At 42.2% G+C, this 27,300-nt stretch overlaps 1 protein-coding gene across 5 annotated transcripts in view; it reads right to left on the bottom strand.

Annotated features, from left to right (window-relative positions):
• Positions 1–27,300, bottom strand: part of EPHA6 (EPH receptor A6) — an 861,217-nt gene that overhangs the window by 198,606 nt on the left and 635,311 nt on the right. For all 5 annotated transcript variants that reach the window (XM_048870007.2, XM_048869981.2, XM_048869987.2 and 2 more), the window contains 3 exons: positions 7,462–7,570; positions 2,637–2,707; positions 628–753 (listed from right to left, as the gene is read on the bottom strand). In XM_048870007.2, the coding sequence (XP_048725964.1) occupies positions 628–753; positions 2,637–2,707; positions 7,462–7,570 (306 nt within the window). The remainder of the gene's footprint in view (positions 1–627; positions 754–2,636; positions 2,708–7,461; positions 7,571–27,300) is intronic.

A 27,300-nucleotide genomic window follows, 5' to 3' on the forward strand; every position in this document is an offset into this window, starting at 1 on the left:
TTAATTAAACTTTAGAATACAGCAAAATATTTGCAAAGACTATACATCTGTCACAATCTTTTCTTATAAATGTTCAGCCACCCACCCCTAAAGTCAGAGTGTACTGCTCTCTGAAGACTCAACAACCCTAGATAACCCTAGCCAACTTATGGAGGGAGGACTGAACTTCTACTTGTAGTGTTTGCTGTCCTCCCTCCACTGTACAGCAAAGAAGAATCCGAGGACTGGCCCCCAACTTTCAGTGGAGAAGCTAAGAGACGCAGATTACCACTGCCATCAATCTGGACTCTTCTTCTGGAGGCAGCGCAATAACCTTTATCATCCACACTTTCCTGGTCTTGAGGGAGCAATTAGTTCCCATTTTATTCTTCTGGACTCTTCAAAAGAATGGGTAGCCCATCCATTTTTCTACAGCAGCAGGACAGGAAAGACTTCTATTGCCATTCCTGCTGCACCTTTAGCACTGTGGGTGAGACCTGTCCCAGAGTGTCCTTGCCTGTTGGGAAACTCTGCCCACATTTGATACAGTATTTGATTACCACCATATGACTTCAAGTTGAGTAAGGCAGTTTCCCTATGTCTAGGGGAGACAATTATTAATATTTTTGTAAGTCTGCATGCTTTTACCTGCCCCTATAACTCTCTCAATACGAATTCTTGAAGGATCTATCTCCTTTGCAAACTCATGGACAGCAAGAGATGGGTCTTCATATGTGTCTGGATCAATATACGTTTTTATTCCTGGGAAGCGCACTGGAAAGAAAGGAAGATTTTACTTATGTTTTAGTCAAAAATCCTTCAACAAACATTCCCATGCTATAACCAATATTAACTTTAAAAAATGTAGTGAACAGATGGTTCAGTGCATTAGTGATGGGATATTAAGCCTTTCATATTTAAGATGACAGACACAATCTGGACTAGGTCAATAGTGACTGAAAATTATTAGCAACCGATTGCTAATTACATTGTAGCCTATGTAAAATGAATGGGTGGCCAAACATGTACAACAGTTGGCGTGCTTGTTGGCAGCTTTAGAGCTGACAGAGATTGAACGAATATGGAAGTAACAATACCCTCCCCACATAGAGGTGGTCTTTCTACGTGGGCTTGAGCGACACTGGAGAAGTAGGGCAGCATGCGTGGAAGTTTATATTTGGATTAATAGAGGACTTCAGTCTCCAGTTCTGCTAATCCAATACCTTGCACCATCATGAATATTCATTCATTCAAAGATAAAGACCTCCACCCCCGAACTCCCATCCTGCTTTCCAAAGGGTGGTTTATAATTTGGGGCCTGATTCTGCTACCCTTAGGTAAAGTACTACATTACCAGGCAAGCAGTATAGTAAATATTCAGTGGGATTATGAGTAAGATAAGTGGAAGAATCGGACACTTTAGTAAATAAGATGATAAAATTAAGGAAGGTTATAATTAAATGTGCATATATGAATCCTTCAATTGAATACTCAGCCCCTATTCTTCAGATTTGGAGATAATTTAATTAATTTAAAGATAATTTGCTGCATTGGGAAAAAGTAGCTCTTCAGCAGAAAAATATTGAATCTCCATTTTAGTATTTCATGTAATACTACTATACATCATCAGTATCAATGATTTTGATACTGTTAACACATGTGGAAGGCAGTGTATTACCACTAAGGAAGACAGTACCAATATGGAAACGGTAAATACACAGATAGAATACTGTTAATGTTTATTTTTGGCACATCCAATTTGTCATGTTTCCCAGTAGAAGTGGGAAACCACCACAAAGAGAATGGTTACTTGCCCTATAGGAACTATGGTTTTTTGAGATCTATTGCCCATAGAGATTCCACCTTTGTTGCACATGTGCCCCAGGTGTGCAAGATCAGATTCTTTTGGGCTAGCAGTATCCATTGGGGCAGTACCTGCACCTCAGTACCCCTGTGCCCCTGCACCTCAGAGCATAAACGGTAGAGTAGGCCCAACAGCTCCATAGTTCCTTCATCAATATAGAATCCCATAAGAGAAGGATGGAGCAGTAATTGGGAAGGAGGGCAGGTTGTGAAATCTGTGTTGATAACACACCTCAAACAACCACAGATACTACAGGGTAGAATAACTGTTCTTTTCTCAGTGATTGTCCACACAGATTTCACTCGGACTGACTAACAAGCAGTAGTCTATTTGCATGGAGGTGGGTATGAGGAGTCTACTTGAACAATGACCGCAGGACTGCACTGCTAATCAAAAGTGTCCGATCTCACGCATGTAAGCTGCATGCACCACAGGAGCAGAATCTATTGATAATCACTTCATAAAGAATAATATAATACAGAGCAGTTGTGAATTCACAGGCAAGCCTGGAAAACTGACAAAAAGTGTTAACGTTGAAATCCAAAAGACGATGGACCTTTTCCCTTGCAAACTTGCTCAGCAGAATAAATGCAAGTTTTTCAGTCAACTTTTGCAAAGAGGCTACACAGATAACAAGAGAGGCCTTGATCCTACAGTGTGGGTCTCCACAAACTAAGGGGTTTGTCCACATGGATTAAATTACAGGGTCAGGGTAAAAATGTATAGAGAAAATACATAACTTTCATTGAAAATGCGACATAGGCATTAAATAACACGATGTTGTATTACTTACAATGTCCATTTTGCAAATGAGCCCTTCTTTTTTCTTCAGACTTCATTTTGGCCTTTATGTACCACTGGCATCTTTTTAAAGAGCAAACAGTTTTAGTTAAAATGGTTGTCATACACAGAATAAATGCACTTTAAGTTTTCTATAGAGGTTCATGACATCATAAGCTACTTTGATTACAAGGTCTACCTATTCTGAATTTACAGAGATTTATAGATAACAAATTTTTGAAAGATTATATCTTATGAGCAACTACAAAAAAGCAACATATAAAAATATAATGTGGTTGGGGTGATTAATAGTGAAATGAACTATACTGAAATTCAAATCAGACACAATAAAATCCAAACTTTTCAAGTTTAGCTCAACCCAGATATTGAATTTCCAGGTTTGTATTTATCTTTAGTTTTGTCTACAAACAGCAACAGAAAACCCTTGCAATTTGGTGATAAATTATTGAATTTAGCCTCTCTCATGCTATGCCTTTGTGTTTTTGTATGTTGATTTGTACATTTTAAACCTGATCGTATTATCTCTACTGTCCTGTGGGTTAAAGCAGCTCACTTTTTCTATATAGAGGTAATAGATTCTATGACATTAATGGGCTTCATGAAGGATAAAACTGTTTTTCCATGTCAGAACCACACATTTTCTCTAATTAGCCTCTGCTCCAATCTCTGCATTCATTATTTTGTCACCTCTGTGAAGATGTTAGTGAATAAACAACATACAACCAGCTGTGTGAGTGTAACAATTAACTATATGTCTGAATGTATTTATATCAAACTACAAACTCCATTTTGTTTTGTGAGCACCATTTGGTTGTGTGGCTGTACTCTGCCTGTTGTCTTTTTGCCTCAATCTTGGACTGGAATTCCAAGGGTGTTGACAAGCGAAGTTGACAAGTGAAGACAAGTGAGTGAGAAGACAGAAGAGTGAATAAGGATTGTTAAACATGACTGACTTTGTCCTGTGCAGCATACCCATTATGTTGCAGAGGATGGCCTACCTGCAAGAAAAGAGTTTTCATCTAGTCTGGACCTCAGGTGGATTGTAACCAAGCAAAGGATTCCCTGATGGGGACCTTGATAACCTAAGGGAGGCTTTGAGGCTGGCCTGGAAGATTACCTGTTAGAGGGGACTGGAAAGTACAAAAGGACACATTCTTCTCTTGGTAGCTCTCTCTCACCAACCAGAAGAAGGGAAGACTGGACAGGACGAGCAGGGACAGTAAATCCCAAAGGCCACCTTGGAGCAGTGAGGACACTGGAGGGAGGGTATTTGTGCAAAGATGTTTATTATTTTTGCATGGATCTGTATGTCTTGTATGCTTTCTCTGTGACAAAAGGTGTGGGTATTTAGAAATCTCTCTGCAGAGTCTCTTCCTTACACTGTCACATAGCTCCAAAGAGGGAAACCGTAAATTAGTGGGTCCACAGTTTAGGTGGAACTTTGAGAGCATGTAACAGCTACTGAGGAAGCTCGAGAGAGCTGGCACTAGTTTCAGGATGTAGGTAATTGGACCACAGTGTTCTCACTGCCAAGAGTGGGAGCAGACATGGCATCTGCACCTGGAGTTTATGCCTAGACACCTGGAGCCTGAGAGACAGTGCCTCAATTCTGTTGAGCCCAAGCAAGTCAAGAACACATGGGACCAAAGGTTTGCATCCAGTATCAAGGGCACACTCAGCTGAACCACTTTCACTTTAGGGGTTGCAGCATCATTCAAGTTTGGTCTGGTGGTCTCTCCATTGTGACAGAGGATGTCGGGCAAATTGCAGTAAGTGGTACTGTGATCTCATGAAGTCAGTAGCAATCCCACTCCATTTGGGGGCTCTCTTTTCCCCTCCCTGGGTAGCCCTTTTTTCTCTGCATGGGTGGTGCTGCCCCTGACAATGGTATGCACCATGTGTAACATGCAAATGGTGGTGAGCGCCACTGTCCATTGCAACAGCCTAGTGCATGTCCAGCAGAGAGAGCTCACCTGGGTTGTAACAGCGAGTCTCTCTCTCAGTTTTGACATGTTTTTATTATTGGTAGTTTAGGACAAAACACTGAGGAATAATTTCTTTAATGATCAAAATAAATCATACCAGGCTTTAATGCTGCGTTCCCTGGAATTTAGCCAACCATCCCCCATAATTTTTGTGGCTCTAAGTCATTGCATCTTTCATTTTAATATCTGAAACTGATGGAAATGCTTCCTATTTGCTCTTAGTGGATAATCATTCACTGAAGTACACAAGCAGGTGCTTATCTCACCATGCCTCTTCAATATAAATAGACTCATCAGCAGCCTTGTGATTCGACAGTCCATCAAATTGCTAATTCTAAATAGTGAAGCAGAACACATCTGTAGGGTACCAATCCAATCTTTCACACTGAAATTTGCCTCAAATCCTATAGTAAATTCAGTATTTATTCGAAATTTTCTCACTCTGTCTTCAGAGAATAATTTCTAATGAATACTCTCTTATCACTGTGTTTAAGAGATACTTCAAAATGAATCCATATCTTATGTAATTGAAAAGTTCCATTCAGTAAGGTGTTAGAAAGCTAAAAGAACCTCTGATGTTCTTAACATTAGCAAAGAGAAAGAATGAAAGTAGGAAGAATTCAAGAATACCCACACCAATACTAATCTTATTCCATTACTGAGTTCCTTTTAAGTGAGGTATTCACATTATTTTTCAGGAATTTCACTTGATGATTCTACATAATAATTTCTTTCAAAATTTTCCTGTCTTTGTTGGCCGAATCCATCTTTATTTCCATTGAAACAATATATTTTCCAGTATTTAAAGCAGTAGCTACTAGTAGAGATCTCTGCTTACACTATTAATATTGAATTTGTCACATTTAGTCTTTGAAGTTAACTTCTTCCATTTATCTTATGTTTTTTAGTCTGTCATGTTACACGCTTCACAAGAGAGCAGTGCACTAATTCACATAATGATGGATATATTCAAATTCAGGAGGGCTAGAACTTCATCTGTCAACCAAATGAAAGCTTAGATTCTAAAGAAGAGTGCAAATACGGGGTTCAGTTCCACGCAATTCATAGATTTCCCCTTCCTCCCAAACACCAGGTGGGACACAGAGGGAGAAACTCAACAACAATCCCTCTTTGGAGATACTTCCACTTCATTATGTTGTGTGGGGGAATGGAGTCCAGGGTTTGTGCATACACAATCCCTCCCCATGAAACAGGCTGTGGGACCCCTAACTCCCAAAGAAAACAAAAGAAACCTCTCTGTGGAGTCTCCTGGATCTACAGTTGGACAATTGAATCTGTACAGAAGCCTCATGCCTCTAGAGAAGCTCTGTCTCCCTGTGACTTTTCCTGTTTCCTAGAGAAGCTCCATGACCAATGACTCTCACTGGCTGTAGGGATCCCAGGCACAAAAGGGAGTGGGAACACACTGTCTTTTCCTTGAAACTGAATCAGGTACAGGGGGGAGGTGATGTCTGTCCACCTGGCCCTCTCCTTTCTTGTGAAACCTTGGAGTGAGAGAGAGGCCACACCTTGGGGTCCAGGGAAGGTGGAGCTGGGGAAGTGGTCGAGTCCATTCTTCCACATGGGAAGGGGAGACTGCTGCATAGATATTCTTTGTGGAAGATCTGAGACACATGATTCCCCACGCTGGCAGGGAGCGAGGTTCTGATCTCAGTTACATCTGTGCAAAATGGTAGTAACTCCACTGAGGTTATATGGATTTACTCCAGATTTACATTTGTGTAAGGAAGAGCACAATCTGGCCAATAGAATAAAAGCAACTCCTCATCCAATTAACACAGTGTCAGTATTAGACCGTGATCATCATATCAAGTGAAGCAAGCTGAACAGTCAGTATAGTATTACAAGGAAGGAAATGGAAATGGAATAAGAGAGTCATTGGATAAGTCCTAATACGTCATCCAGTGCATCTCCTGCTAATGCATCAATGTTTGCTGAAGTAGATTTAATAGGGCTTTGTTCAGTCTATTTTTAAAAATCCCAAGCAAATAGGACTCTCACCACTTCCTTTGGGGAGACTATTCTACAATCTAATTAGTATTACTCTTAGTATGTTAATTCTAATGGTTTTCGATTAACTTTTCCTTTACTTAAGTTGATCACATTTCTTAGTTGTCCTTCCTCTGCTTCTGGTACCACTTTCCTGATCTGTACTTAGATTAGTAAAACCATGATTCTATCACTAGACTGAACTGTTTTCATAAACAAGATATATAAAAAAATCAAACATTGATCAGGCAATAGATTTCAATAAGCATATTTTCTCTTTGTGTATTTCAATTGCTACATCTATTGTTGGATATGTATTTTTTTAAAAGTGTAATACAGAAAGCGGTCACTGAAACAGGCTACTAAAATAGGTTAATAGAGTACGCACTATTGCTAACTGCAAGCATACCAAATAATGAGTCAAGTCCCCCCACAATCATGAGATTGGCTTAAAATCACGAGATTTAAAAATAAATACATTTGGGATTCTTTTTATTTGGTTTCCGAACCCTTAGGGTGTACTTTGATCATGTTTTCAAGCTTTTCTCGGCAAGGAAGGCTAGAAAAAATGATAGCGCGATTCTCACCTAATCACATGACTCTAGGAGTGGGGCTTTAAACAAAACACCAAGTATTAGAAGATTCTCACTAAAATTGGAAGAGCTGGCAACACTCAATAAGGTGACATTTACTCCATGACAACTGGACTGCTCAAGGCCCTATTTGCCACATAAGCTGTGGACTAATGATTTAACTAATATGAGCCCACTCACTGGGATGAATTTCACCATATGTGAACTAGTACAGTGTAATATGAATTACCTCCCAGTGATTAGGAAGAACAGAGTGAGGATAACCAGGAGAGTGAATCCACCAACCGCAGCAGTGGCAATTACAAGAATCTGCCCCTGCTCCGCAGCTATATCAGAAGCTGAAACAGAAACACAGAGAAGAGGGGTTAAAGTTTCAATGAGTGGGATACATGCAGAAAAGATCATAATATTCCACCAGCCTAATGCCTGATTACTCTATGAGAGCTGAAAGTTGCAATGATTTCTCTGGTGGTTAAGGAGGGCAGTGGGTGGAATTTGCCAGTGGAGGGAAAGAGAGGAGGTCAACGGGCAGGTAGTTAGTTCTGTGCACTATTCCTGAAGGTGGGGAGGCGGTTTTGACAGAGAGAGATTAAAGAGGTACATGGGAACTGCGCAAACATTTTCTCCTGTGTTATTTGGTCCTGAAACTTCTGCTCCTGCCTGCCAAAGCTTACAAATTACAGTCAAAATAGCTGGGATAGCCAGCCCCTGGAGCTATCAGCTCATAAAAATAGCCAATAATTATGAAATTTAAAATTGAACCTGATTTTCAAACCTACACTGCATTGTCCTGTAATTATCCATATAGCTTGCACGTACACTACCACATGCAGATGTCTAGACAGACTCTCCATCTAGCAATATGTAGATCAGTGTGCATGCAAAGTGCACAGTTGCACACACAACTATAGCGTGAAAATCAGGCCCCATATTTAAAAGAACCCAATGCTCTACTATACTAGATAATTGTTATAATAATAGTAATAAGATAATAGTAAAAAAAAAAGTGTTGTGTTCTTTCCAAACACAAGAAAATAAAACTCATGAAGTGGAATTGGTTTATAAGGGTTTTGGCAAAGCAATTATATTCAAATATTTAAAAAATATATTTAAAATCCTAAATGGTTTATGGCCTTGCTATATGAATAAACTGCTACTTCTTTTATATTCTGTCGCAGTTGCTAAGATCAGCTGTGGTTTCTTGAGTATAAGCTTTACAGGATGATCAGATGAAGGCCTATGGAATTCTCTGACTCTTGCAATTTGCCAGGGTCCAAGTTTAGCAAAATTCGAGACACATGGACTGCACATTTATATAGTCAGCTTAACACTAAGCCCAATTCTGCATTCATTCTGTGGGCAAATCTCCCAGTATTGTATGGATAATAAGGACTATTTAACTGAGCCCCAAAGAAGCCAGAGACAAGACTCTTATTTAGCATGTGGGTGTTCCTTTGCAGCACAGGCTCTTCAGGCTGCTAAAGTATGTGTACAGCTTTAACTATAAGGTGCTCTGGTGAAAGGCATCTGTAGCGGAACATGATCCTTATCCTGCCTTTTTGCACTCCAGAAGCCAGCTCTGACTCTAATGGCTGTGTATGTACTGTATCATTTGAGTTCCTTCCACCAACATCTTTATACAACAGTACTGTTTACAATATCCCTTTTGCTTCAGTCCTCCCTTCAGGACCACAGGGAAGCAGTCTCCCTTCCCTGAGACCTCTGTGAGATTGGACTCAGCTAGCCCTGTCTCTGTCTCTTCACCTGGCACTTCCTTCCACTGCCTTTGTATCAGTCTTGAGCTGATGGGCTAATTGGCTCATTAGCTCATCCAGACCATCAGTCTGATTCACTAATTACCTATAATAATCCCAATCAGTTTTCTCCAGGGGAACTAATGGGTGTCAGAGTGATCCCAGTGCAGGCTCATCTGTTAACTCCCTCCCTCTATCCAGGCAACAAAAAATGTTGTTCTCAAGATTTGTCTGTTCTTATCACTTTCTCCAACAAACATTGGGTCTAAGCAAATCACCTGAAAATATTGCCTCTGCGAGTCTGAACCTATTATTATTATTAATATTAAACATTTATATTGCAGTAGTGCCTAGAGGCCAGTCCAAGGCCTCAGTCTATTAGATGCTCTATGAATGAGAGAAGGATTTGGCTCTGTTGTCTCTGTCTCTCTTGCTCTGTAATCCTGAGGGTCTTTATCTGCCCCTAATTCTATGTGACAGTTATCACCTTCCAGTACATTTCCATCTGTTATCTATTTGTTAGTTTCTATGAGATATGTAGTATTTTGAGAATTAAGAACAGGGACCCTATTGGGGCCCTCTGATAGTGGTAGAAATATAGTACTGGGTGTTTTAGCTGACTTCAATAAATGCAGGAAAGAGATCAACCTCAGCTTCATCAAGAAAACAAAATCTGGTTTTATGCAATTGTGCACCGCTCAGAAAGTACAACATGCAGCTCTCCCGGGGCCTCCGTTGATTCAAATGTTGGTACATCATCTGGGATGCTCTGAGGAGAAGCCTCAATACAATGTAGTCTCTTATTCAGTACTTTGTGACACCCAGAATACTGTACACAAACTGTCAAAAGCCTCATAAAAATGTTGTATCCAAGAGGGAACATTTGGACTTTAAATAATATTTCTGAGCGATTTAGCAACTAATAAATAGCATGAGCCATCTTTGCAACCATAGTCAAAGCAAATAAAAACAATAGTAATTTATGTCCAATTTGCAATAAAAACAATGTATTAAATCTCTGGCATTAGGTTTCTGTCTCTATAATTTAATGGAAATATGGACAGGCAATAAATTACAATACTGCGTTCAGTATCTATGGTCATAAACTGTTCACAGACAAGTTAGATACATACCTCTTCGAATGAAAGACACACTGAAAGCTTTTATCAACTACTCACTAAAGAGTTAAGCTCCCAAACAGTAACTAGTGATAATGTGGGAATTACTTTAGACTTTGCATCCTGTGCTATTCAATAGAGTCATATTTACTTGGAAAAAATCAACTTAATAAAAATGATGTGATACAAGTAAGAGTGCAAATAATGACAGGTTTCAGAGTAGCAACCAAGTTAGTCTGTATCCGCAAAAGGAAAAGGAGTACTTGTGGCACCTTAGAGACTAACAAATTTATTTGAGCATAAGCTTTTGTGAGCTACTGCTCACTTCATTGGATGCATTATCATCCCAGGCCTTCAGATCAAATATTGAATACCATCTCTCAACTTTTGGGGCCCCTTCTAAACTGCTATAGAGGTTGTTAAGGCTAGAGACATTTTAAAGCCATAAAAAGAGAAGGAAATGTTAAATGAGTGCATATTGCCACCATCTGAAGTGGGGACTAGAGGACAAAGTGCAGCCCTTTCAAGATGAGTTTAACAGAAAAAAAAATACACAGGAGCAATGAATTCAGCAGGTGCAGAAGGAGTATGATGGGGGTTCAGATAGACTAACCACCTGTGCCCAGACATCCTTCATACACACTTGCTGCTAAATCTGAAGCTTTCTTTCCTGATACTTTAAGTTCTGTATATTGGCGAAGGACAGAGTTGATGATGATAAAAATTGGTTCTGTAGCCCAAATAAGCATCATGCAGAATACTCAGAAGAGCAGAAGTCAGGCTTCCTGGATCATTTCTGTTTACTAGAACTGTTGTTTCTTGGCTTTTTGCGAGAATGAAGTGTAATATATCAGTTTAATAACATTAGTCCTCTAACCAGAACTATATCTTGCACATGCAGGGGGATGGACTCAATGACTAAATTTATCTTTTCTGTCTTTAACCAGTATGATTCTTAGCTGGGTATTTTAGAAAGTGATTATTTTGCTCCTCTTGTTCTCTTCTACCATGATGGCAGATACGCCAGAGTCCAATATATTAGGATTTTCTTCAACTAGCCACATCACTACAAAGGGTCTCTTCAAGCCTGACTCTTCCTGATTACCTTAATTTACTTGTCAGATAAAAATGTCAAATGACAGACAAGTATAACTGGAAAATGTGGGTTTGGTAAAAACTGACAGAGAAGTAGGCAAGGCCTGGAAAGTGATGGAAATGCTTTTTTTTACTTGAAGAAATCCTTGTGGAAATCAATAAAAGCACAGTGCAATGAGCAACACACACACAAAAAAGCCCACCTGGAAACACTGGCTATGGAATGGGAATACAGTAAAGCAAATGCAATATACAGTTTTCTTACAAAATTCTTGAAAGCAGAGGTTAGATCAGGCCTTTTGCTGTCCTAGGCAAATTTTAGCATATGCACCTCCTTCTATCTGCTCTATTTCATCGCATTCTTTCACTTTTTCAAACTATTTTTTAAAGTTGACCTTTAAGTTTTAAGTAATAAAATCTTTAAGTTTTATCATGTCTCTGTTGTGTATTTTTCCGCCCTTGCCACCTCTCTGCTTTTTTCTTCCGTCACCCTTTTTCTTTCCATCACCTTTGAATCTTGCTATCTCCTCCCTTCTTCTATTTCCCTTCAGATATATTTTTGATAATGTATTACTAAATTACTATATTCTTGATAGTGTATTATTAAATTAAACATGAATTGTTTTACAGTGCCGTTTTAGAGGGGAAATTTGGTTTCATGGCGTACAATTCACTAAAATTAGTCCAAACTCTTCACCCTTGGGAGATGTCATTTCCTTGTAAGGCAGAATTTGGCAAAAGCAGAGGTTGTATTAGTTTGGCAAAACCCAAGTCAGCTAGTAATTTTGTAAACCCACAATGAGGGGTGCTTCAGATCTGGGTTCCATTTTTTTAAAACCTGAAGTTTGGATGTAGGGAGGTGGATAGATGTCTAATTCTATTTCAAACAGATGTGGGAAAGCTGGGGTTGGTTTTGCTTTGTCACACAATGGCACCTCTGGATGGCCTCCCCACTTAGTAATACTGTAAAGGTTCCCCCAGATCCTTGAATAAGTTCTGACATCTAAAATCTGAAATAAAAACATTTCTTCAGAATATTAGTCAATAGACGAGATCTGTCTACTTTAAGATTGTCACTGAATCATCAAATGTTATATACAGAAAGATTTCCCACCAGACCAGGAGCAGTTTTAAAGCATCAAAAGTGGCCTGTTGCAGGCTAAAACAAACCTGCCACATCAAGGAAAGAAAAAAATACACCTCTCTTTCCACTGGTAATAAGGCTGACATTATAAAACATTTTTCATTTTAAAAACAGCTTCTGTAGAAGGAGGTTACAACACAAAAATACTGCATGGTGGAACAGCTGTAAATTTTTCAATAGTTTACATGTTTCCTCTGGGCACAAAGGGCCTCTGAGGTGAATAGTAAAGGACATTCCTCCAGAAACAGGCATACTGTAACTCATTACATTTTTTTTTTAAAAAGTCTCCTATAAAGCTCTAGTTCAAAAGTAATAAAAAGACGTTAAAATATGCATACATTAGACCAAACAGATTGAATTGTGGGGTTTGAATCAGAAAAGTACATTTTAATATACCACAGACAGGCTTAGTGGTTTGTGTGGGGGAAAGCAACTCAGGTACATGGTGTTCTAGAGCCATACAAGCAAAAAACAAATAAGGGCTAGATTAAGACTCATGCAGCCACAACAGCAGGGTGTGTGTGTGGTACCCAGCCAAGCAGTTGCGGAAAACACTTTGCCTGTAGGCTGTCGATGCAGGCAGAATGCCTTGCGGGCATTAGGGGAAACATACTCAAAAGCAGCATCTACTATCCTTTCCATAAAGATACTGCACACAAACCAATCAGTACTAGCCTCTTAGCTATAATGGATGGGACTGGGGCCTGATCATGTTCCCACTCCACCCATGCATGCCCTTTTAAGGCATGGGGTTCTCCAGACCTTATTAGCTAACCCCACCCACTTTCACACAGGGAGTACAAGCATCAGCCTTCTGGCTGCTTCATCTGTAGATCTGTGCAGTGGGGGATGGGTACCCTGAGCTCATCTGGCCCATACAATAACAGACAATCTACCAGTAAGTATTTATAACCAGCTAACAGAATGTAAATGTCCTCCCAGAAACAAGTGCACCAGATGTTAATAGTTGTTAGCATTGGTGCTCAATGCAAAGCTTCCACTATTTTTATTGATGTTACTGCAGCAGGTATATGTAGCATCGGATAATGGTTCAATGATGATTGTAAGCATCAAGTTAAGATTTTCAAATTCTCCATAATGTATTTACTAATAGTTTCAGTAAATTCTCTTGCAGCAAATAGCCAAGGCCTGATTGGACAAAGCACCAATTACCATTGGTGTAGTTAGGACTGAAACAGTCCTATACTTCATTTATGTCCTTTCCCCTTGTTATTGAGCTCCTTGCTCTAGATAATACACCTCTAACCCGATATAACGTGACCTGATATAACACGAATTCAGATATAACGCGGTAAAGCAGTGCTCGGGGGGGGGGGGGAGGAGGGCTGCGCACACCGGTGGATCAAAGCAAGTTCGATTTAACGTAGTTTCACCTATAACGTGGTAAGATTTTTTGGCTCCCGAGGACAGCGTTATATCGAGGTAGAGGTGTATTAGACTCCTTTCTTTACTCTCTACATGGAATATGTCAAGTCTAACCTCACTCTCATTTTTCTGCCTCTCCCCCCAATTCCTACAACCCAACTTTCTCTCTTTTGTTCCCATACATTTTATTGTTATCTACTATTCAGGATCCTTATGTCCACTAAATGCGGTGTCAGATTAAGCAAGATTTGCTCTAAAGCTGGTACCAGTTCATCTCTGTAATACATGTAGCTTTCCATATCTGCAGGTTAACCCACTGCCTTGTTCTTATTCATGCAGTGACTGCTGCCCTGCTAACAGGCTAGCCATCATGACTCCTGGGATCAGATTCATTGCAAGGATTTCTGAAACACTTTAAAAATCAAAGCAGAGGCCTGGTATAAAGCAAAGAACAAATTTAGGTATCCTCAAAATAGAGGACTAGCTAATGAGAGGGAGGAGAGAAATGGCATAGAGAAGTGTGGGCAGATTTTTTAAGAAAAGGGTTGAGCAGGGAGGGGAGGAGAGAAAAAGGGTGTGAAGTAAATAAGGAAGGAAGGGGATGACACTGGGAGTCTCAGTGTAGGCAAACAAGAAAGAAATGAAAGGATACATTATAAACTGTACTGTGTTCAATCAGCAAATCTGACAGTTGGGATTTTCAGGTACAGATTTTCCCAGCAATATTTTTGTTGTGCCCCCTTTCTGGCCAACACTCCTAGCCAGCTATTGATTATTGCTCATTCCAAATGGAAGTTCTATGCTCTACCACATTTCTGAGTAATCACACAATATGAATTCTACAGCCTCTTTGATTAATTCATTTTTTTATTACGCCTACAGGGTCAGACAGTCCTCTTTCTGCTTCATGCACCACCATTAATAATCATTCCAAAATTTCTAGCTGTTCCTTGTAATGATGTATCTAATTTTATCCCAAATAACTGAAGCAGCACAAATTGCATTTCAACCAGTAAACTGAAGCAAGCATGTAGTCTCCCACTGAAGGGAGGCTTAGTGCAATATTAAGGAAATGAAGGTTACTTGTAACTGGAGTTCTTTGAGATGACTCTACATATTCACGCTCAGGCATAATGCACCACCCTAGGCAGCCTAATGGTGGAGACTTCTCCAAAGTGTCCATTAAAGTGCACACATGCCTCCTCCTAGCCCTCTCTTCGGTGTGTCTGAACATTCTCAGGGTGAAGCTATATAAAGAAGTGCTGCGCTCTGTACTGCCTCAACTCCTTCCACTGCTTACCCAGAGAAACCAAGATAGGACTCCGAGAAATAGGGGAAGGTGGATGGGAAGTGTGAATATGCAGAATCATCTCAAAGAACTCTAAAATTGGACTGAAATACTCATCTTTTTTTGGCACCAGGACCCATCTTGAAAAAAAGCCTTGCCCCACCCCTTTATGAACTTCCTTTGTGCTCCCATCAAAAGCAATTTCTGAACTTCCAATAGAAGAACAACTTTTGTGAGATGTTCCCTGAAAATGGAAGGATAAGGGGAGTTAAAAAGAAGTAGTATTTTGAACCTTACGGCATAGATTTTTTCTATTATTTCTATGACCTGTTTGCGTGATGTAATAAGCCTCTCATAGCTGATAAAGTGGTCTAGCCTGTTTCCAAACAAGGGGTAGGAAGGAACTTTGCCAGTTGGTCCAAAACTTTTGACCCTTGTGCCAGATCTATGGCTATGTATTAAATGAAGAGGAGGATGAAGCAGATCTGCTTTGACTTTGGTCTGGACCTGAATGACTTCTTCTGTTGAATGACAGGTTTCAGAGGAACAGCCGTGTTAGTCTGTATTCGCAAAAAGAAAAGGAGTACTTGTGGCACCTTAGAGACTAACCAATTTATTTGAGCATGAGCTGATGAAGTGAGCTGTAGCTCACGAAAGCTCATGCTCAAATAAATTGGTTAGTCTCTAAGGTGCCACAAGTACTCCTTTTCTTTCTTCTGTTGAGACTGCCAGAAAGAAGTTGTTTGCTGATGTTGTTGCTGAAGTTTCTGAGATAAAAAATATGAAGAAGGTTGAGCATAAAATGCACTCTGGTAATGAAAACAAGGAGTAGGAGGTCTCCCAGCAGTGGAGAACTAACCCAGACAATGATCAGTAGATCTTGTCTCTTCTGACTTTTCCAAAAGCTCATCCATCCTGTTACTGAAAAAACCACCACCCTCAGAAGGGAGATCCTCCACCTTAAAGCTAGCATCCACAGTCAATGATGAAGATCTTAACTATGCATGTCTTCTCAAAGTAACCACAGATGTTAAGGCTCTGGCCGAAGAATGAGAAGCATCAAAAGAAGCCCTGAAAGCATGTTTTGCCACATTTTGTCCCTCTGCCAAGATAGAATTGGCTAATTTCCTCTGATTGTCTGGTAACTCTTGCATAAATATAACCATTTTCTCCCACAGATGGAATTGACAGTCGGACATTACCACCTCGTAATTAGCTATGCTAATATCTAAAGATTAAGGAGGAAAAGCCTTCCTTCCAGGGGCATCCAATTTCTTCTTTTCTATTTGCTGGAGTTGACTGGTCTTGACCAAACTTAAATCTATTACTCGCTGCTGAAATCACTAAAGAATTTGGTGCAGGGTGAGTATAAAAATACAACACCCTCCTGTGGGATTTGATACAGTTTATCTGCTTTTTAAGAAATGGGCTGACAGGAAGCAAGAGTAACCTAAATGGCCTTAGCAGGTTGCAAGAGACCATTCAAAACAGATAAAGACATTCTATTCCTTGAAGGAGCACCAAGAATGTCAGATACTGGATATAATACCGCTTCCACAGCAACTGAGGGTAAGTTCAAAGTAGATGCCAACTGATTCACCATACTCAACTCTTCTTTTTCTTCCTCAGACAATGTGTCAGGCACTGTTGTCTGGGTTGCAGACATACCTGATGGAATCTGATCAGAAAAATTCTCAGCAGCTGCATCCTTATTAGCTGGAACATCATTACTCTATCCACAAAGTGGATGACCCAAGAACTCATGTGGTGCAGCCCAATAAAACCATGGAGTCCAAGATTACCAGTCTCTCCCATAGTTAGTGTCCAGGAACATCTGCAAAAGAAGTGGTGGCACAAACTGACCAAAAGACTAAGGAAACCCAGCCTTGGGTGACATAAATCTGGAGAGCTGAAGTCTTTTGACTCTTTCATGATCCTCTTCTACCTGTGGATGCAACCCTGGATCTGCAATGGGTCTCAGTGCACATAACTGCATGGAGGATGACTGATACGACAGGTGAGAAAGATCTTCCTGATAACCCTATAGAAGTCTTAAGAGGAGGACGAAGCAGAGGTAGTACTATCCTATGTCTCTTTTCAGAAGTAGGGGATTTGACCTTGGAACTGATGAGGTCTTTCTCTTCCTGTCCCCCAAGAAACTCTCAACTTGGATCTGAAGAATGATCAAGGGCCAAACAGTCAACATCTTCTACTACTGTAATAGTCCTCTTTGGATCTGATGTCGGTACAGGGCTTTGTAAAGACAATGGAGACAATCTTACAGATTTAGGTATCACCAGATCCAGAGAGAAACTCAACTCAGTAATTCTGGATCATAAAGTAGAATGTGGAACTGACTTGGGTCTCAGACTTGGTACCACAGAAGATGGATCCAAATCGGAGGGAACTGATAAATGTGATCCATGGGATCTGGCACTGCTGACTGTGGCTGTCTTCTCCTTTGTGTTCCTCTTTGGAATGGACACAATTGGAACCTAGGCATAGGGTCCTTATCTCCAGACTGAATAGATGGTGCCTCTGACACCCTGGCAGCTTTAACAGGAGGATATGATGAAATGGGAATGTATGCCAGAACCAGCGAAGGCACGGATCCCTGGGACTTCTCAGAAATCTTAGCCTTACTCGTTGATGCAATCAGAGACAATATAGGTCTCTTAGTCTTCAGATCCAAAGATCTCCTGGAACCCGAATAGTTAACAGGGAGATCTTCCTTAAATAGGACCACGTGCAGCCTATTACGCCTCTCCTTATGTGCTCTAGGTGTGAAAGTGTGATAGATGGAACACTCAGAAGGGGAGTGACCCTGCTGAATCACTTAAGGCACCTCAGATGGGCATCCAATACCGGGAAGACAGATAGGCAGAAAGTGCATCCCTTAAAGCCTGGCTTCTTCTTCATCTTCTTCTGATCTGTCACCCCATAGAAACAAATCTGCAAATTAACTTAGCTGACTATAACTACTAACACTATTTATACTAACACTAAAAATTTATGACAATAGACTATTCCAGACTAAAATAGGAGAAAAAAAGCCAGATCCAAAAGACCAGAATGGTTCACTTCCATCTGGCGCAAATGGTTGGAAGAAACTGAGCTGGTGCCCCCTTATATAACCTCAGTGCCCCTTTTTGTAGCCTTGCCCTCAGACTGTTCATGAACACTGAGGGGAGGTATAGAAAGGGGGAGCACATGTGCTCTAACAGGCACTGCTGGGAGAAGGGGCTCCTGTTAGACTATATCAGTTGGTGCCTTACCCATTAGTGGGAATATGCAGAGCCAACTCAAAGAACAATAACTTTACAAGGTAATTTTAAACCTTACTGTATACTCTTACTCTACAGAATAAGTCATCCAGTTTCATTTTAATCATGAGATATTTTCCTTTGATATTTTAGCCTCTCTTTCCCCCAGATAGTGGTTAATTATATTATATTATTACCTTAGCATTAGCAAACACCCCAAAAACCCAAACCAGCATGTTTGACAAAGCTCGTATCCCTTTAACAGCTAATGGAGTAAAAGAGGTTTGCTATATGTATCCACCTTGTTTCTGTTAGTCCAGCATTTAAAAAAATTATTATTTATTATCTCTCTTTTCTAAAATCCCTGTGAAATTGAATTGTGTAAACCATGGAACATTTGAAACATTTATATAAAAAGCTATAGCTTTCATTCCCACCCTGAGAGCAAAACTCCACATCTAAGTACATACTTCAATTGTGTTTATAACTATTACAAAACCAAAAACAACACAATCTATTCTATATTAAGGAAATATTTTTATGCTTGCTTTATTACTTAAATATATTTCTCCTAAAATGCTTTTTTTAAATTTCATCCAATGAGTTTTCAAGCAATTTTCTCTCTTGCAATAAATTACTTTATTAGTATTCTACATGGCTTGTCCTCGTACAATTTTTCTTCACTGCCACTGAGGGAATATGTATGTATTATTTTATTATTATTAGCAGTAAATATTCATATTCTGATAGTACTGAAATGCCTCAGGACCCAAGTGCTTGATCCTGTACAAACACACAAAAGAAACAATCCTTGCCCTGAAGGAATTACCATCTAAAGCAGATGTGGATTCAATAAACAGGCAAATGAGTAAGGTGGAAAATTGGCAGAATTTGTTAGGTATGTGTATTTTAAGCTCTTTTGTTTACTTTTTTTGGTTTGTTTTAAACTGGGGTTAAAGGAAGGGAATTGGAAAAGAAAGAAGGGGCAGAAGAATAGTTACAGATTGTCAACTATCTATGATTAGCATGCTTAGTTTTGTATGCATCACAATAGAGACAAGTCAGGCAACAACTGCTACTAGAAGGAGCTAAATGTACTTGTCTTACAGTTAGGAAATACCATCTGCACTTAATTCTCTCTGACACCCCAAATCCCTCAGACTGCAGGAACAATTGAAGATGTGGGGAACACAACTCAAGCTTCAACTGACTGCAGTGCATCAGCCCTATTAGTGTCGAGATATTGATTTGTCATTTTACTTTTTCTTCCCTGGGTTTTGAACTCACTCTAATGAAAGGGTTAACGTCTGCTGCTATCAGTGTCTTCCTCATTTATCACAATCACATGTGATTACACTTTACACATACTGGGTGAGACTGAGTCCAGCCTTTATCCATCCTTCTTTTTTTACACCCACAATTATTTGTGGACATGACTTAGCCCTGGTCTACACTAGGAGTTTAGGTCGAATTTAGCAGCGTTAAATCAATGTAAACCTGCACCCATCCACACGATGAAGCCCTTTTTTTCGACTTAAAGGGCTCTTAAAATCGATTTCCTTACTCTACCCCTGACAAGGGGACAAGCGCTTAAATCGGCCTTGCCAGGTCAAATTTGGGGTACTGTGGATGCAATTAGATGGTATTGGCCTCTGGGAGCTAGCCCACAGTGCTCTATTGTGACCGCTCTGGACAGCACTCTCAACTCAGATGCACTGGCCAGGTAGACAGGAAAAGGCCTGCAAACTTTTGAATTTCAATTTCCTGTTTGCATGGTCACCTGCAGCTTGCCATGCTGGCCAGAGCTCATCAGCAGAGGTGACCATGCAGACCTCATCAGTAGAGGTGACCATGATGGAGTCCCAGAATCGCAAAAGAGCTCCAGCATGGACCGAACGGGAGGTACGGGATCTGATCGCTGTATAGGGAGAGGAATCCCTGCTATCAGAACTCTGTTCCAGTTTTCAAAATGCCAAAACATTTGTCAAAATCTCCCAGGGCATGAAGGACAGAGGCCATAACAGGGACCCGAAGCAATGCCACATGAAACTGAAGGAGCTGAGGCAAGCCTACCAGAAAACAGGAGAGACAAACGGCCGCTCCGGGTCAGAGCACCAAACATGCTGCTTCTATGATGAGCTGCATGCCATTTTAGGGGGTTCAGCCACCACTACCCCAGCCATGTTGTTTGACTCCTTCAATGGAGATGGAGGCAACACAGAAGCAGGTTTTGGGGACGAGAAAGATGATGATGATGAAGCTGCAGATAGCTCACAGCAAGCAAGCGGTTTTCCCGACAGCCAGGAACAGTTTCTCACCCTGGACCTGGAGCCAGTACCCTCCGAACCCACCCAAGGCTGCCTCCTGGATCTGCCAGGAGGAGAAGGGACTTCTGGTGAGTGTACCTTTTAAAATACTGTACATGGTTTAAAAGCAAGCATGTTTAATGATTAATTTGCCCTGGCATTTGCAGCTCTTCTGGATGTACTCCCAAAGCCTTTGCAAAAGGTTTCTGGGGAGGGCAGCCTTATTCCGTCCACCACAGTAGGACACTTTACCACACCAGGCCAGTAGCACGTACTTGGGAAACATTGTAGAACAAAACATTGCAGTGTATGTTTACTGGCATTCAAACAACATCCGTTCTTTACCTCTCTGTGTTATCCTCAGGAGAGTGATATCATTCATGGTCACCTGGTTGAAATAGGGTGCTTTTCTTCAGGGGACACTCAGAGGTGCCCGTTCCTGCTGGGCTGTTTGCCTGTGGCTGAACAGAAATGTTCCCTGCTGTTAGCCATGGGGAGGGGGGAGGGGCTAGCCACGTAGTGGGGGGAGGCAAAATGCGACCTTGGAACGAAAGCACATGTGCTGTGTATGTAATGTTAACAGCAATGTTTACCCTGAAAGAGTGTAGCCATTCTTCTATAAAATGTGTCTTTTTAAATACCACTGTCTTTTTTTTTTCTCCACCAGCTGCATGTGTTTCAAGGATCACAGGATCTTCTCCTTCCCAGAGGCTAGTGAAGGTTAGAAGGCGAAAAAAACACACTCGTGATGAAATGTTCTCTGAGCTCATGCTGTCCTCCCACACTGACAGAGCACAGACGAATGTGTGGAGGCAGACAATGTCAGAGTGCAGGAAAGCACAAAATGAGCGGGAGGAGAGGTGGCAGGCTGAAGAGAGTAAGTGGCGGGCCGAAGAGAGGGCTGAAGCTGAAAAGTGGTGGCAGCGTGATGAGAGGAGGCAGGATTCAATGCTGAGGCTGCTGGAAGATCAAACCAATATGCTCCAGCGTATGGTTGAGCTGCAGGAAAGGCAGCAGGAGCACAGACTGCCGCTACAGCCCCTGTGTAACCAACTGCCCTCCTCCCCAAGTTCCATAACCTCCTCACCCAGACGCCCAAGAACGCGGTGGGGGGGCCTCCGGCCACACGGCCATTCCACCAGAGAGGATTGCCCAAGCAACAGAAGGCTGGCATTTAAAAGTTTAAAACTTTAAAACTTATTGAAGTGCTGTGTGGCCTTGTCCTTCCCTCCTCCACCACCCCTCCTGGTGCTTCTCTCCTCCACCACCCCTCCTGGGCTACCTTGGTAGTTATCCCCCTATTTGTGTGATGAATGAATAAAGAATGCATGAATGTGAAGCAACAATGACTTTATTGCCTCTGCAAGCGGTGATCGAAGGGAGGAGGGGAGGGTGGTTAGTTTTCAGGGACGTAGAGTGAACCAAGGGGCAGGGGGTTTCATCAAGGAGAAACAAACAGAACTTTCACACCGTAGCCTGTCCGGTCATGAAACTGATTTTCAAAGCTTCTCTGATGCGCACCGCACCCTCCTGTGCTCTTCTAACCGCCCTGGTGTCTGGCTGTGTGAAACCAGCAGCCAGGCAATTTCCCACCCCACCATAAACGTCTCCCCCTTACTCTCACAGATATTGTGGAGCGCACAGCAAGCAGTAATAACAGTGGGAATATTAGTTTCGCTGAGGTCTAACTGAGTCAGTAAACTGCGCCAGCGCGCTTTTAAACATCCAAGTGCACATTCTACCACCATTCTGCACTTGCTCAGCCTGCAGTTGAACAGCTCCTGACTACTGTCCAGGCTGCCTGTGTATGGCTTCATGAGCCATGGCATGAAGGGTTAGGCTGGGTCCCCAAGGATAACTATAGGCATTTCAACATCCCCAACAGTTATTTTCTGGTCTGGGAATAAAGTTCCTTCTTGCAGCTTTTGAAACAGACCAGAGTTCCTGAAGATGCGAGCGTCATGTACCTTTCCCGGCCATCTCACGTTGATGTTGGTGAAACGCCCCTTATGATCCACCAGTGCTTGCAGCACTATTGAAAAGTACCCCTTGCGGTTTATGTACTCGCCGGCTTGGTGCTCCGGTGCCAAGATAGGGATATGGGTTCCGTCTATGGCCCCACCACAGTTAGGGAATCCCATTGCAGCAAATCCATCCACTATGACCTGCACACTTCCCAGGGTCACTACCCTTGATATCAGCAGATCCTTGATTGTGTTGGCTACTTGCATCACAGCAGCCCCCACAGTAGATTTGCTCACTCCAAATTGATTCCCGACTGACTGGTAGCTGTCTGGCGTTGCAAGCTTCCACAGGGTTATTGCCACTCGCTTCTCAACTGTGAAGGCTGCTCTCATCTTGGTAGTCTTGCGCCTCAGGGCAGGGGAAAGCAAGTCACAAAGTTCCATGAAAGTGCCCTTACACATGCGAAAGTTTCGCAACCACTGGGAATCATCCCAGACCTGCAACACTATGCGGTCCCACCAGTCTGTGCTTGTTTCCCGAGCCCAGAATCGGCGTTCCACAGCATGAACCTGCCCCATTAGCACCATGATGCCCACATTGCCAGGGCCCGTGCTTTGAGAGAAGTCTGTGTCCATATCCTCATCACTCACGTCAACGCGCTGACGTCGCCTACTCGCCTGGTATCGCTTTACCAGGTTCTGGTGCTGCATATACTGCTGGATAATGCGCGTGGTGTTTAATGTGCTCCTAATTGCCAAAGTGAGCTGAGCGGGCTCCATGCTTGCCATGGTATGGCGTCTGCACAGAAAAAAGGCACGGAACGATTGTCTGCCGTTGCCCTGACGGAAGGAGGGACGACTGACGACACGGCTTGCAAGGTTGGCTTACAGGGAATTAAAATCAACAAAGGGGGTGGCTTTGCGAGAAACTGAATGGCCCCCTCAAGGATAGAACTCAAAACCTCAAGGATAGAACTCAAAACTGGGTTTAGCAGGCTGTTGATTTCACAGAGGGAGGGAGGGAGAAGAAAATGAATACAAAACAAATCTGGTCTATTTCTTGTTTTGAGCCACTTCATCTATCTTTATACATCTTGCTGGCAGCAGACTGTGCAGTACGACCGCTAGCCATCATCATCTCCTGGGTGCTTAGCAGAAGACGGTGCAGTATGACGACTAGCCATCATCTTCTGCTAGCTGGAGGTTAAAAGACAGTGCACTGAAGGTAGGACTCAATTGCCACGAGACAAAACAAGGGAAATGACCTGGCTGAGTCACTCCCATGTTTGCCCAGGCACCCGATTAAAAGAGCACGCAGGACTACGTCGATGACGGCTACCAGTCATACTGTACTGTCTGCTGCCAAAAGGTAATAAACTGCTGCTGTGTAGCAATGCAGTACCATGTTTGCCAGCACCCAGGAGACATACAGTAATGGTTAGCTGAGTGGTGGTATGGCGTCTGCACAGGTAACTCAAGAAAAAAGGTGCAAAACTATTGTCTGCCCTTGCTTTCACGGAGGGAGGGAGGGAACGGGGGCCTGACGATATATACACAGAACCACCCGCAACAATGTTTTAGCCCCATCAGGCACTGGGATTTCTACCCAGAATTGAAATGGGCAGCGGAGACTGCGGGAACTGTGGAATACCCACCCACAGTGCAACGCTCCGGAAGTCGATGGTTGCCTCGGTACTGTGGACACACTCCGCCGACTACATGCACTTAGATCATTTGTGTGGGGACACACACAATCAATTGTATAAAAACGCTTTCTACAAAACCGACTTCTATAAATTCGACCTAATTTCATAGTGTAGACATACCCTTAGATCATCATGAGATACTTAATCTGCTAACTAAATTAAAACGTGGTTGCAAATACTTTGGTCATAAAATTGCATCTCTCTGTGTTCCTTCTGTAATGTAATGAATCCTGTGACAAGATGGCCGATGTTAGTCTGGTGGGTCCTGCACTTTTCTTGGTGGGGAGCTAAGATGCAACCCCTTGCCCCTGTTCTTGGGGCATCGATGGCCCCACTAGTGGCCCAGGAAGGTGGTAAAGGAGGGAAGCGGGCAAGGGGTCTGGGTTTGCTCTTCACTCTGAGCCCCAGCCCCTCTCAATCCCTGTGGGTTCTTACCCTCTTCCCCCTTGGGTAGGGTACCTGCAGTCCTTAGATGCTGGGGAAGGGTCCCACTTACCTCAGTTCTCTGATTTTCAAAGTGTCACAGCACACCTCCAAACTCCAGTCCTCTCTCCTTCCTCCTCCTCTGTCTGCCTGAAGCAGGGGGGTTTATTAGGTTCCTAACAGGCCCTTAATTGACTGCAGGTGCTCCAATTAACCTGCAGCCACCTTCCCTAGTCTACAGGGAACCACACCTTAATTAGCCTTGAGTTTATATATTTCCCCTCTAGCACTCTCCCACTGCTCCCTGACCCTCCTGTATCACAATCCCCAAACTATGTTTTCATGTATGAGGCACTAATCATTTCAAGCTAACTTGTGACAGTCTGGCAATATGTTGAACACCTATTTAAGGTTTGTCCATGCCTAGACACATCCAGTATTCAAAAAGCAGTTCTCATGGAGGATCACATCATTAGTATTAGGTCTATGGAATACACCACCGGAACTCTGATTCACTGATCTATTCTTGAGGTCTTTCAGGGAGACTTCGGAGAATCATAGAATCATAGAATATAAGGGTTGGAAGGGACCCCAGAAGGTCATCTAGTCCAACCCCCTGCTCGAAGCAGGACCAATTCCCAGTTAAATCATCCCAGCCAGGGCTTTGTCAAGCCTGACCTTAAAAACCTCTAAGGAAGGAGATTCTACCACCTCCCTAGGTAACGCATTCCAGTGTTTCACCACCCTCTTAGTGAAAAAGTTTTTCCTAATATCCAATCTAAACCTCCCCCACTGCAACTTGAGACCATTACTCCTCGTTCTGTCATCTGCTACCATTGAGAACAGTCTAGAGCCATCCTCTTTGGAACCCCCTTTCAGGTAGTTGAAAGCAGCTATCAAATCCCCCCTCATTCTTCTCTTCTGCAGGCTAAACAATCCCAGCTCCCTCAGCCTCTCCTCATAACTCATGTGTTCCAGACCCCTAATCATTTTTGTTGCCCTTCGCTGGACTCTCTCCAATTTATCCACATCCTTCTTGAAGTGTGGGGCCCAAAACTGGACACAGTACTCCAGATGAGGCCTCACCAATGTCGAATAGAGGGGAACGATCACGTCCCTCGATCTGCTCGCTATGCCCCTACTTATACATCCCAAAATGCCATTGGCCTTCTTGGCAACAAGGGCACACTGCTGACTCATATCCAGCTTCTCGTCCACTGTCACCCCTAGGTCCTTTTCCGCAGAACTGCTGCCTAGCCATTCGGTCCCTAGTCTGTAGCTGTGCATTGGGTTCTTCCGTCCTAAGTGCAGGACCCTGCACTTATCCTTATTGAACCTCATCAGATTTCTTTTGGCCCAATCCTCCAATTTGTCTAGGTCCTTCTGTATCCTATCCCTCCCCTCCAGCGTATCTACCACTCCTCCCAGTTTAGTATCATCCGCAAATTTGCTGAGAGTGCAACCCACACCATCCTCCAGATCATTTATGAAGATATTGAACAAAACCGGCCCCAGGACCGACCCTTGGAGCACTCCACTTGATATCGGCTGCCAACTAGACATGGAGCCATTGATAACTACCCGTTGAGCCCGACAATCTAGCCAGCTTTCTACCCACCTTGTAGTGCATTCATCCAGCCCATACTTCCTTAACTTGCTGACAAGAATACTGTGGGAGACCGTGTCAAAAGCTTTGCTAAAGTCAAGAAACAATACATCCACTGCTTTCCCTTCATCCACAGAACCAGTAATCTCATCATAGAAGGCGATTAGATTAGTCAGACATGACCTTCCCTTGGTGAATCCATGCTGACTGTTCCTGATCACTTTCCTCTCATGCAAGTGCTTCAGGATTGATTCTTTGAGGACCTGCTCCATGATTTTTCCAGGGACTGAAGTGAGGCTGACTGGCCTGTAGTTCCCAGGATCCTCCTTCTTCCCTTTTTTAAAGATTGGCACTACATTAGCCTTTTTCCAGTCATCCGGGACTTCCCCGGTTCGCCACATACATAGTGATTTTAGTTTGCTCTGGATTCAGGAAAACCTTTTCATTTTAGTTCATGTAGATTCACACACCATTACATTTTGCTTCGAGTTAAGCATCTGAACAAATCAAATAATTCCTAATCTAACTCAGCTGAAACAGTCACATGCTAATTACAGGTCAAAACAACTGAGTTCCCAATGATTTCACTTGAAACCATTAATGAGCCCAGATTGACTCAAAACTCAGATTTACCAAAATGTTAGCAAGGTGGGCCTGAATTTTTGGTCTGCAGTAAAATGTGAGAGAGCTATAAAATATGGATATTAAATAATATTATTAGTCACAATACTTAAAATAATGTATGCATGCCAATGATGCCTTTGCTGCAGCAAGCAAAACACCCGAAATAACAAAGGTGTTTTCTATACTTCACATAATATACATTTTCAGAATGAGAAAATTACTAATCACAACCTCTTGGTGCATACGTGACAAAGGAACTTCCTTCTTGTGATCTGCTTTACACTTGGTCCTTTATCTCGAGCAGCCGGGGCTCATGGTTTTAGATACAGAGGTGCAGACTCAACCCCCACAGACAGCCTGCCCAGGAGCATCATCACAGGTGGTGGCCCTT

This window comes from Caretta caretta, chromosome 1, assembly GCF_965140235.1.
Source record: "Caretta caretta isolate rCarCar2 chromosome 1, rCarCar1.hap1, whole genome shotgun sequence".
NCBI classification, from domain to species: domain Eukaryota; kingdom Metazoa; phylum Chordata; order Testudines; family Cheloniidae; genus Caretta; species Caretta caretta.